General features: G+C 37.8%; 1 protein-coding gene across 4 annotated transcripts in view; it reads left to right on the top strand.

Moving 5' to 3' along the window:
• The window catches only part of LOC124135938 (FYVE, RhoGEF and PH domain-containing protein 6-like), a 67,533-nt gene that overhangs the window by 17,034 nt on the left and 38,174 nt on the right, over positions 1-12,325 (top strand). For all 4 annotated transcript variants that reach the window (XM_046501667.2, XM_046501651.2, XM_046501642.2 and 1 more), the window contains exon 2: positions 9,712-9,817. In XM_046501667.2, the coding sequence (XP_046357623.2) occupies positions 9,712-9,817 (106 nt within the window). The remainder of the gene's footprint in view (positions 1-9,711; positions 9,818-12,325) is intronic.

Raw genomic sequence — 12,325 nt, 5'->3', positions numbered from 1 at the left:
AAGTCTTAATGCTGGAGAACCCTTCCTCCTTCACAAGGATTTGCTACTGTTATTTGTATCGATTATTGACAAGATCCTATAATCAGGATAATGCCACAGAAGGAAGTCACGCTTCGCAATTTGGGTTATCTACAGCCCAAATTGTAGTTGTTGACTACTTTTCATTGTTCGTGTTGTTATTACATGTTTTAATGTTTGCGTGTCAGGCAGACTGCCTGGGAGCCATAAAACTGGAGGGTAATTTAGTCAAAACACATGTGAAATAATTTGCTGAAACTTGTTTAAGTGAAGGTCCTGACACTTGAGAATGTACTGTGTAGCATGTTGACTGTAGGTACACCAAGGAATATTCTGTGTATATACATAATCATGATGATATACAATGATATATGGCCTCTCAAATAAACCAAATTTGTAATGCTACGTCTGTATCCTGGTAAAATCTGTTGAAATCTCAAAGATGGACAAGTATAATCAAATCTATTCAGCGATAGAAATTGGCACTAGTCCCTTACTCCTTGCCAAACTGCCCAATAGTTAAGGTATCATAAGGACAAGTAGAAATTTGCCATTTTTAAGGGATTTGCTATATGTTATCAGCATCAGGACTAGTAGACTAAAACTGTTAGTTTCTACCGCTGCTATTTTTTGAAAAGATGCAGAATTAGAGGAATTTTTCTTTTGGTAGTCATCACCACATCTCTGCATCCACAGCCACCATGTGTTGCAACAAATCACAAAACAGTTTGAACTATACCTCGCCATACTTTTCCCTAGGGGGACACTGGGGTATCCCAATGTTAAAAGCGTTTGCTCGTCACACCGAAGACCCGAGTTCGATTCCCCAAATGGGTTCAATGTGTGAAGCCCATTTCTGGTGTACCCCTCTGGGATATTGCTGGAATATTGCTAAAAGCAGGCTAAAACCATATTCACTCACTCACTTTTCCCTTGGTCCCGACTGTTTAATATTTTTGTATGATTCAAGGTTTTACCTTGACTTCCAAAAGTGGGGATCCAGGGGACCCCCAATAATTATTTTTAAGGGTCCTTGCAAAGTAATGGTGTTGTTTACTGTACGTTTTGATAATTACTTTAGAGCCTTGAATGAATCAATGATAATGCGGACAGTGGTCGTGATTGATGGATGAAATGACAGCAGCTCATAACTGCTCCTGAAGCACTGTAGGTACAATGAAATACTATTGCAGGGAACGCAGTATATATTTTTTCTGCGTCCATTCTCGACATTTGTGCCCTAAGAGGCGACTATGCTTGTCATAAGAGGCGACTAACGGGATTGGGTGGTCAGGGTCGCTGACTTGGTTGATGCATGTCATCGTATCCCAATTGCGTAGATCGATGCTCATGGCATCAATCACTGGATTGTCTGGTTCAGACTCGACTATGTACAGACTGCTGTCATATAGCTGGAATATTGCTGAGTGCGGCGTTAAACAACAAACAAACAAACATACACATTTGTGTGTCACATAAAAATCCAGATAATTATTCACATTTTGCATGTTCTGCATGTTTAGTGGCGTTGGGGATCAATTTATGTGGGGTAGCCTACTAGTTTAAGCATTTGCTAGCCATACCAAAGACCCGGGTTCGATTCTCCTCATAGGTGCAATGTGTGAACGCCATTTCTGGTGTGATATCCCACTGTGATATTGCTGGAATATTGCTAAAAGCGACGCAAACCATTCCACTCACACGATATGTGATCGATTATTCACATCAGTAATAGATTGATAATCGATAGTTCATTGACAGTGAATGTTGTCAAGCTCCCAGCATCATCAGCCTCTTCTCACCACACACCTGCATCACCTCAGGCTTTCTTCGAGCATTAACTGACATGTCGTGATATAACTGAAATAGTGTTCAAAGTGATTAAAGCCCATCTTACTCACTCCTCCTTCATCTTCTGGAAAGAACAGCACTGACTACTTCGCCACGATCTCGTAATTTATCATCTGATCGAGTTCACCCACATCTCTCGTCTCTTAAATAAGGTGCATTTGGGATCAACACAAACGAAAGAGTAAATTTTTTATGTTTTATTATCTGATGGTGTCCGTTAATGCTGTAAATAATGTAGCGCAGCATGAGTGTTAGCTGTGGATATTTTATTTTGTCAATGATATATTGCTGTCACGGCATGGACAGTCGCAATGTTTCTAGTGGTTGATCAAATGCTACACACTTGACAAGACTGAGAAGCAGCTAGTGTAACATCAGACCTGTTCAGAGGATGATATTTGGCCCCAAATCTGCAGCAAATGTCAGTAAAATTTCCAAAATTGGAATTACAAATTAAAAAAGTAATGACTAATGTTATGGCCTTGTTATTTCGGCAACCAGTTTGAGGAAAATTGTGATTTTTTTTCCCCAAAAAATTGTCTGATAAGGAAGTAGGGGGGGGGGGGGGGGGTGTGTGAGATACCCTAGTGGACAGGCCTGAGTTTTATTCCCTACATAAGTACAAGGAGTGAAGCCTGTATCTAGTGTCCTGGTGTCCACTGCGACTGTTGCTATGTCCTGCTCACACTCGTAGTCCTAACTTAGAAACTAGGGCTGGGATGTGTGACTCTGGTACTTGGGACGGGAGGACCCGACTACCCACAGTACTACCCCGACCCGTGGTTAGTCATGGGATATATTGTTTAATGACAAAAGTTATCTGAAACTCTATGGTTACACTACAAGTCGTTAATGTTTGCATTTCGTTCTGACAATGCACCCATTCCTTCTGATTTATGCGTTTGAGTAAAGATAAAACTTTACTCAACTTCAGCGCATGCATGACCAGTTTTATGTGTGTATCTAAATACATTTTGCCAGGGTTACTGTCGAACTTTTCCCAATCGGACACTTTGTACCCATCTCTTGAGACCCACAGCAGGTACCCGGGTAGAGCCGGGTAATAGGGGGTTGGGTACCCGGGGAAAAATGTGGACTCGTCCCAGCCCAATTAGGAACACTCTCAGGTTACACTGACCTGCACTTTCTTATGATTTATTAGTTCTTTTTTAGTTCCCAAGTTGTTCATAAGTCATATACACAGATCAATACATCACCCACACAAATACACCCCAGCCTAACTGCCTGCACAGTATTCACATAGATGGTGTATATATATATCCATTGTTACATTCGACGTAATAAGCGCCCCGCTCTAATAAGCGCCCACAGCGATATTTGCTAATATATTGGCTAGTGAACAATCCCAATTAGCACCCCTTCCGATTTATAAATGTACATAGTCGTACAATTAAATTCTTGAAATATAAAAAATGAAAAAAATAACTGTCGTATATAAACATTTCAGGCTGTCAGCATAAACCACGAAATTTATCTATCAACTATGTTTTTTCCACCAAAATAATATTCTAAGAAGAGCCCCCTATTTCTAATTTTGAGAGCGCCCTGGGCGCTTTTTACGGCGAATACGGTAATCAAATGAAATGCATTGTTGATATCTAGCAATACATCATCCCATCATATGGACTATTGTCAGATTTCTCTTATGGCATGTACAGTATATATGATTACAAGCAAGACAATAATATGCTTATACTTATCACATACATATATGCATATGTTTATACACGCTACCTTTTATCACTGTTTGATGGCTCTTTATCTTATATACACTGACATAATTATGATCAAGTTCCTGTATCAATGTCACATTCACAGCCCCTCCTCCCAGAGATGATGAGGATGGTATACAGTTACGTGTCTTATATGTTGTGCTGATTATGTTTTGTTTGTTGTTTAACGCTGCACTCAGCGATATTCCAGCTATATGACAACGGTCTGTATATAATCGAGTCTGGACCAGACAATCCAGTGATTGAGATCATGAGCATCGATCCAGGCAATTGGGATACGATGACATGCATCAACCAAGTCAGCTAGCCTGACCAACCGATAATGTTAGTCGCCTCTTACGACAAGCATAGTCGCCTTTTACGGCAAGCATGGGTTGCTGAAGACCTATTCTACACCGGATCTTCACGGGTAAAGATGGTGATAACACACACGATTATTTTTGTCAGTTAAAAAATAGGATTTACATTTAGTAAACTTATAAACTCAGATAAGGATACAGACCTCTCAGATGGATAAAATGATGCTAAAAAAACTTTGATCGTTTTATCTTTGAAGAGAAATTGTATACAGCAATGAACTTCGATGATAACTCAACTGAGCTTAACATGCCCAAGAGTTAATTACTCAAAGGTAAACATCAAGGGTGTTAATTGACTATAAAAGTCAAGTTTGCACCCATGCCAAACTAGGCTGGGATTCTGGCGTTACATTTTGGCTGGACTAACAAATCTATGCATAGTCCAATCAAATCGCGTAGCGAAACTAGACATCCGGTTTGTAAACAACATGGTTTTCAACGTGCAGATTTCGGTTGACTGCAGGATTTGCAAGGGTGTGTACCATCAACAGGGTGTTGACAGATATTTTGCAAATCTTTTCATGTTTTTAATCAAGTAGCTGAAGTGATTTGATGCACCTTGCAGGGTAAAACCCGTTTTATTACAATACAGATCTTGATTATCAATTAGACTGGGTGCCACCATTTTGTTACAAGCAAATGCAAGTGATGTGGGAGATGCAATCTGACTGGTCAGTAGGAGGGAAATATAAAGGACGTAACTCGTAAAAGCCATTGGTGGCGTTACGATCGAGCCCAGATATTCCAGCCTAGTTTGGCAAGGGTGGAAACTAGACTTTTATAGTCAGTTAACTCCCTTGCCTCGGGAAGATGAAGGTAAATGACCAACTAAATGATACATTAGAAAGCAAAATTAAGCTTGAAGAAATTGCAAATGAAGTATAGAAATGTATTTAAAAATAATAAAAGCACTGGGATTGATAGATTACCTATGAAATTTTTATTTTTTTATAAAATGTTTGGGAAAGACCTGAAAGTTTAGATATTAAGATAAGTCAACAATGTTTGTGATAAAAATGCAGTGAGTTTATCAATGAAAAGAGGAGTAATCACAAGATTATTGACCCATGTATAACCAATTAAGTTAACTCCTAAAGAACTTGTACATAAAAAAAACCATCCTGGATTCATCCCAGGTAGATGTGTCAGTGAAAATACTGGGCTATTGTACCATATGATGTTTAAAACAACCAGATGAAATAAAATGGGTCTACTCCTACTGATAGAATTTGAAAAGTCATATGACATTTTTTTATTGTTTTACAAAAATATTGTTTCAGCCTTAAAATAGAAAGTAGGGATAAACATATTATCCTATGATACTGCATCTTGTGTAATTCAAAATGGACATTTTATTTTACAAACAAAAGAGGCTGTTGACAAGAAGATCCATTAACACCGCATCTCTTGCTGCTCGTACTTGAGGTTTTAGCATTCATGATCAGAAATGATGGTGATATTAAAGGAATAGTAATGAAAACAGAATAACGTAAATTAGGTCAATATGCTGCTGACGACACTCAGTGCTTCCTGGATAGGTCAAACAAAAGTCAACCTAGTACCTCTGCCACATGCCAGGGATATGTGATGATACATCACCCCTTTACACAGTCCATTCAACAAATTATATTTATTTAAAAAGTGTACACATTTAGTTAACAATCCATGTTCCCGCTGGCTTTTGAAACCAGCCCCCCCTAATTTTTGTCGGTCTCAACTTTCAACAAATAAAAAAAAATGTATAAAAATTACCTGGTTTTAATTCTTTCAACATTATGCTTAATGCAATGGCGTCATCTCTGACGTAACACAGTTGGATCTACTGGTAATTACCGGTTAACAGGAACACTGACAATGTCATGAAATGATTAACTTTCACTGAGAAAATCTGTAAAACTTGAAAAACTATTTCCATTTGCCTACTTATCCTTTGTTAGCATTAGTTATACAGTTCCACATCGAGGATAGCTACTGTCACTTTGATGAGCAATGATAGGTTGTCACCTCATTACTTTGCCGTTGTTGTAGTAGGATGTCTTTATTAAAATACAAAACACTTTATCATACCTCCATCTCCGAATGATGAGATCAGATTTGTCCACGTGATCTTGATAAATACTATGTATCCCACCTTGGTGGGAAATAATTTCTCAGCAGGTGAATAAATCCCTTATACCTCGCCATGAACAAGTCAGACTGCGCATGAATTTCTGAGAGGAAGAATAAACCTTTTATACCCCGCTTCGACGAAAAAGCCACACGCTTTTTCTGAGTCTATGAAAGTCACATGACATCATAGCACATGTTAACCTCAGCTCAATCGAACAGCTGTTTTCTATCAATTTTGAATTTGTTTTTAGTCTTTTACAATGTCATATTAAAACATGTTGGTAAGATAAATTCGTTGTAGCAGGATCACTCGGGGTACATTGGGTCTTATGCATTCTTCGTCAGGGTTCTGTACCACGAGCTGTTTAGTGGTATAAAACCTAAGGCAGGACGCATAAAACCCCCTGCACCCTCGTGATCCTACTCTGATTTATACTGTACACTGAAAGACTTCCATTATCACTGACTGCTCTGATTTCATGATTAATGTGTTTGTTTACAAACAAGAGAAAAGATTGTCATGTTATATGCAAATTAGCTTGTGGCAGTGGTGTAATGAATGCGCCAGAGTGTGACGTTTCATAGCATTGACATCATGGCATAGTAACCATGGTAACGTTACAATGTGACAAGATTTTACAACTATGAGATCATATATATTATTTGTTTGTTTATTGTTTAACCCAACACTCAGCAGTATTCGAGCTATATGACGGCGGTCTGAAAATAATCGAGTCTGGACCAGAAAATCCAGTGATTTATATCATGAGCATTGTTCCACGCAATTGGGATCGATGACATGCATCAACCAAGTCAGCGAGCCTGACCACCTGATCCTGTTAGTCGCCTCTTACGACAAGCATAGTCGCCTTTTATGGCAAGCATGGGTTGCTGAAGACCTATTCTACCCTGGATCTTCACGGGTCTATAGTAGTACTTGCAGTGTATCTCAAGTGACCAAACTCTTGATCAGTTGACCACGTTGACCATATTGTACAAAGAGATAGGTCATGATTATGGTAAGCTCAAGATTTTGTTTCTTTTTCCGAGAATCTTTCTGCCAATGTTTCTTTGTAGCGATAAGATATATGGATGAACAACTTCTTTATTACAATTAGGAGCAACGTTACAATGTAGATTCTACCGAAACGTCCCTCCTTATCATGCTAATTGTAATAAAGTTGTTCATCCATATATCTTATCCTTACTTAGTAGGGCGGTCGGGTAGCCTAGTGGTTAAAGCGTTCGCTCGTCACGCCGAAGACCCGGGTTCGATTCCCGACATGTGTACAATGTGTGAAGCCCATTTCTGGTGTCCCCCGCCGTGATATTGCTGGAATATTGCTAAAAAGCGGCGTAAAACCATACTCACTCACTCACTTACTTAGTACTCCAACTTCTAGATGCCTCTGAAAGAAGTTACAATGTTTCTTTAACTCACTATAGAGGTTGACATGGTTGAAGTGCCATAAAATTATTTCTTCTTAAATCAGGTGAGCTACAGAGGTTAACATGGTTGAAGTGTCATAAAATTAGGTGAGCTACAGCATGTACAGAACCTTGTGGCTTTGTGTGCTGTTCAATATGTAATTTGGTATGTGTAGTTCATGGTTACCAGTGGGACCCAACACATATGGTCAGTTTTTTTGTGATAATTTCAAATTTGACATAAATTCGGCCTTTGCACTTTGACAACACTGAAAGCTGAAACTTCTTAAAGCCTTACTCAGCCACTTACTTTCATAATGTAATGAAATTTTGTGTACCGTATTCGACGTAAAAGCGCCCCGCTCTAATAAGCGCCTACGGCGACATTTGCTAATATTTTGGCTAGTGAACAATCCCAATTAGCACCCCTTCCGATGGATCAATGTACACAAGACTTATTTATTCGCGTATAATACGCACTCGTGTGTTGTATGCACCCTTAATTATGGGCAATTAAATTCTGGAAAAATATATCTGTCGTACATAAACACTTCAGGCTGTCAGCATAAACCACGAAATTTATCTTTCAACTCTGTTTTTTTCACCAAACTAATATTAAAATAAGAGCCACCTATCTATAATTTCGAGAGCGCCCTGAGCGCTTATTACGTATGTACGGTATGTCTCACTAGTAGAGGTCCTCAAGACATGTTCCTTTTTACACTTTGTGTTAAGTTTGGACCTTTATTTGACATTTGTGAATTTTGACCGTGCTTCAGTGTTTTCACAAAATGCATTTCCTTGTACTGTCAACATCACCTCCTGAGAAACCACTTGACCATTAAAGCTGAAACTACAAATGCCTGTTCCTACCAATGAGGACATCTGAATTATGTAAAGAGATGTGAATCTGATTCGATATGAGCACCACAGGAGCTAAAGTAAAAGCTATATATCGCTACTGTTCAGCTATTTCTGCTAAGATATACTCTAAATACCCTTAAACTAGTTTGTAAAACAGGTTTGAAAAATTGTATGGCATTAGAAAAAGTATCCTGCTTTTATAACTGAGTTTAAAGCAGTCCAAGATGAATTCTGAGGTAAAATTATCAAAGTTCTGCTGTAAAATTACCAAAATTCTGCTGCTAGAATTCCAAAATTCTGTGGTAAAGCATGACCATATCCCCCACCAACATTTATTTAAACTCATTTAAAACATTTAATTTCTTGCAATTGGACATTTCAAAATATTAAATTATGCAAATACATATATGTATCATGATGCATAGTGTCTGATATTTATTTATGGTAAGGTTAGATGTAAACACTTTATGTCGTAATACCACGGTAACATAAAAAAGTGAGATTGTAGGATTAATATTTTGTATGTTTGTATGTTTGGGCATCAGTTAAGTGCAAATTTCAATAGAAAAGCTGGAAAATAGTAAAAATTAGTATATTGATTGATAAAAGAAGGCAAATTCCACTATATTTCTGCAATTCTGCGGTATATTACAATTTCTGCAAATCTCTCCACGAACGCAGAATTGCAAAATTTGTCTGGGACTGTAAAAGTAAATATCAATGTTTTGTATTGCAACAATGCATTACAAAAGTACATTCATTCTTGCAAAATTAGAAAAACATTCTTATTTGTTAATATTTTTTTTCCAAACTATGTATGCAGAAAATATTTGAATAACAATTCTGACAGCACTTTCCTTTAAGCGGTTGTTGAATGATTGACTTCATATCCAGATGAGCTACAGGGCTGTGGCACTATTTTTGAACACTATTTTGTGGTGTACAGTGATCCATCGCTACAACGCTACCTTCGGGGTCCAAATAATTGATGAGCGTTATAGATGATCAGCGGTTTAATGAGGGTCGAGTTGGAGGTGGTAGATGACCAACAAAACAGTATACATGCTCTGCCCACCTAACACGAGCTAAGTTGCACGTTTCAGAGTTTAAAAAAAGATCAGAATAGAAGTTATTTATGACCATGATGACTCATAGTGTAAAAGAAATTCGAGTAATAATATGCGCTTTAAAAAACCCACATCGTATCCCTTCAGCGAATTGTATGACCAGATTGTTGAACATGTTGAATGTTTGTGTTTTGGGGGATCTGATTACATTCTGTTCATTCTTTATTTAATACAATAGCAATTGTCTTCGTATGTTTGTAGATGTGAGAGCAGCACCACCTGCATTAGGGGACAGTATCAACAGCAACAACAGCAGCAGCAGCGATGGCCCAACTACTTCCACCACCTCCCCAAACAACTCACCACGGTACTGTGTTCATTGATGATCTCTATCATTGATTGGTTGATCAAATCAGGGATTTGTCCTCTTAAATTGGTTCATAATTGGTTACTTTGGGATTATTAACATTAGTATCACATGTATATAACACAGAAATCTGGCTGCAGACAAGGGTTCACATGTTTCAAGCTCTGTTTGTGTTCGATCTATTCCAGTAGATGTGTGTGTGTGGCACAGAATATGAAAAGTACATTTTTAGACTTTTGCTATTCAATATATTGTTATTTTTGTAATTACAGAAGCCTTTCATTTTTCATTGCTTGGTTTACACTTCAGGTCGATACATGTAATAAAACTAAGATATGAAAAAACACTATTTTTTTTATTTTTAAAAATTTGTCACTTAAAAGTGAAGACAGTTGGGTAAAAAACAAAACAACAACACATGACCAGTTTTACAATATTTGAAGCCAAGACATCCATAGTAGCAGGAAAAAAATATATTATATGACACATATACTGTCATTAAAGTTATGCCAAATAAGTCTGAAAGATGGGTTGCCTTCCCTTGGCGGGCCAGGAACCTATGGTCATTGGTTCGAGGGGCGGTCGGGTAGCCTAGTGGTTAAAGCGTTGGCTCGTCACGCCGACGACCCGGGTTCGATTCCCGACATGGGTACAATGTGTGAAGCCCATTTCTGGTGTCCCCCGCTGTGCTATTGCTGGAATATTGCTAAAAGCGGCGTAAAACCATACTCACTCACTCACTCACTCATTGGTTCGAATTGGTTTATGTTTCTAGGTTTGTCAGCACTATACCTGTGCTTGTAGGTTTTACCTAAGTGGTAAACACCTGAGACCTGCGGAACCTCAGGCTTTCCTCCCACATTTAGCTGACACATTGGGATAAAACTGGAATATTATTCAAAGCGGCATTAAACCCAATTCACTCACTTATCATCCCAATGCATATAGGTATTAATAATCCAAGTTTACAAAGATTAGTCACTGTGTCTATGATAGAGTAAATAAATATTACCTCTAGCGTTAGCTTGGTGTATATCAGGGTAGAAAAGAAATACCAGTGTGATATGATATGGTGACGCCAGTCTGCAGATAACAGATGATCATGATGATACTGTTGATATTGATGACCCTACAGTACAAGTCCAACATTTAGTCTCAGAGGGTTTGGGAGACTATCGTCTATGTATAATTTGACAGAGGTGAATTGGCGTAGTTTTTATTTAGTGGATCTGGGAGCAAACAAACATTTATTCTGGGACTGAACAGGTATGTCAGGTCAAAATGAATATATAACAAATAGGATCTATGGTGATGGGCTGGTACTATTTACCTCAGACCAGAACAATTTCTTTTCTTCTTTTATGGATTTCTAAACCTCAAATTTCTGGAGGGAGGTGAGAAATGATACACCACGTTTTTTAGGTTAATGTTGTTGTTTTTTAAACAACGCTACCCTTTTGCATCAGGTGAACCTTTGCTATATTGAGCGGCGACTAACAGGATTGGGTGGTCAGGCTCGATAACTTAGTTGATGCATGTCATCCTATCCTAATTGTGAGGATCGATGCTCATGATGTCAACGGCCAACCACTGGATTGTCTGGTCCAGACTTGATTCTTTACAGCGTTAAACAACAAACAAACAAAAATATTTCTGCCTACAATGCTGTTTCACATGACCAGGCTTCAAAGTTTAATTTTTTACAAAGTAGCCATATGGCTACAAGTATTTTTTTCCAGGTAGCCAGTGGTAAAATCAAGAAGTCAAGCCAATATTGTAGGTAACCAAAAGCATTTGAAAGTATCTTTTATCAAATAACTATTATATGTACAAGTCATAGCACTGGTCTTTGAATTGTGTATAAGTGGAAACTGTACTTGAGTTTTGTTATTTGTGACTCGAACAGTGACACAATTTATGTTTACTAGATTATGTAGGTATATTCTTGCTTATCCTTGCTTATCCAATAAACTATCAACTAAAAAAAATACTAATTACATTAATATTTATGTATTTCCATTCATTGTTGACTTTAGGAGGAATTAATTGTGAGTACAATTAGCAACAGACATGTTTATTTTTGTGTCTACATAGGTGTAGCAGTCGGATTAAGTCGCCACAATATATTTTTCAAGGTAGTCATTTAGCGAAACTAAGGTCACTTTGGCGACCGTTTTAGTCGCAACTTTGAGGCCTGATGACATCTAGTTTCTATATGTCCATGTGTTGCCCCAAGTTAAATACACATCTAAGTGCTTTTGTGCATTATTCACAGCAGTGAGTTTATGTATTTGTGGTTATACTTATATATGTATATATATATATATAATATTGGGTTGAGGAAATTGTTCATGCATATGTGTTTGAAAATGACTCAAAATTATTTGGGTAGTCGGCTGTAATATTTGTATATATTTTGTATTTTACGCAAATCACAGCTTATCTTGAACTCTGGATGTATTGCAATACAGTCTCTACATTGCAACATAACAATATACAACATGTACC

Source organism: Haliotis rufescens, unplaced genomic scaffold, assembly GCF_023055435.1.
Source record: "Haliotis rufescens isolate VD_foot unplaced genomic scaffold, xgHalRufe1.0.p SCAF_16, whole genome shotgun sequence".
Taxonomy (NCBI): domain Eukaryota; kingdom Metazoa; phylum Mollusca; class Gastropoda; order Lepetellida; family Haliotidae; genus Haliotis; species Haliotis rufescens.
The sequence above is the reverse complement of the archived record's forward strand: the minus strand, read 5'-3'. Positions and strand labels throughout refer to the sequence as shown.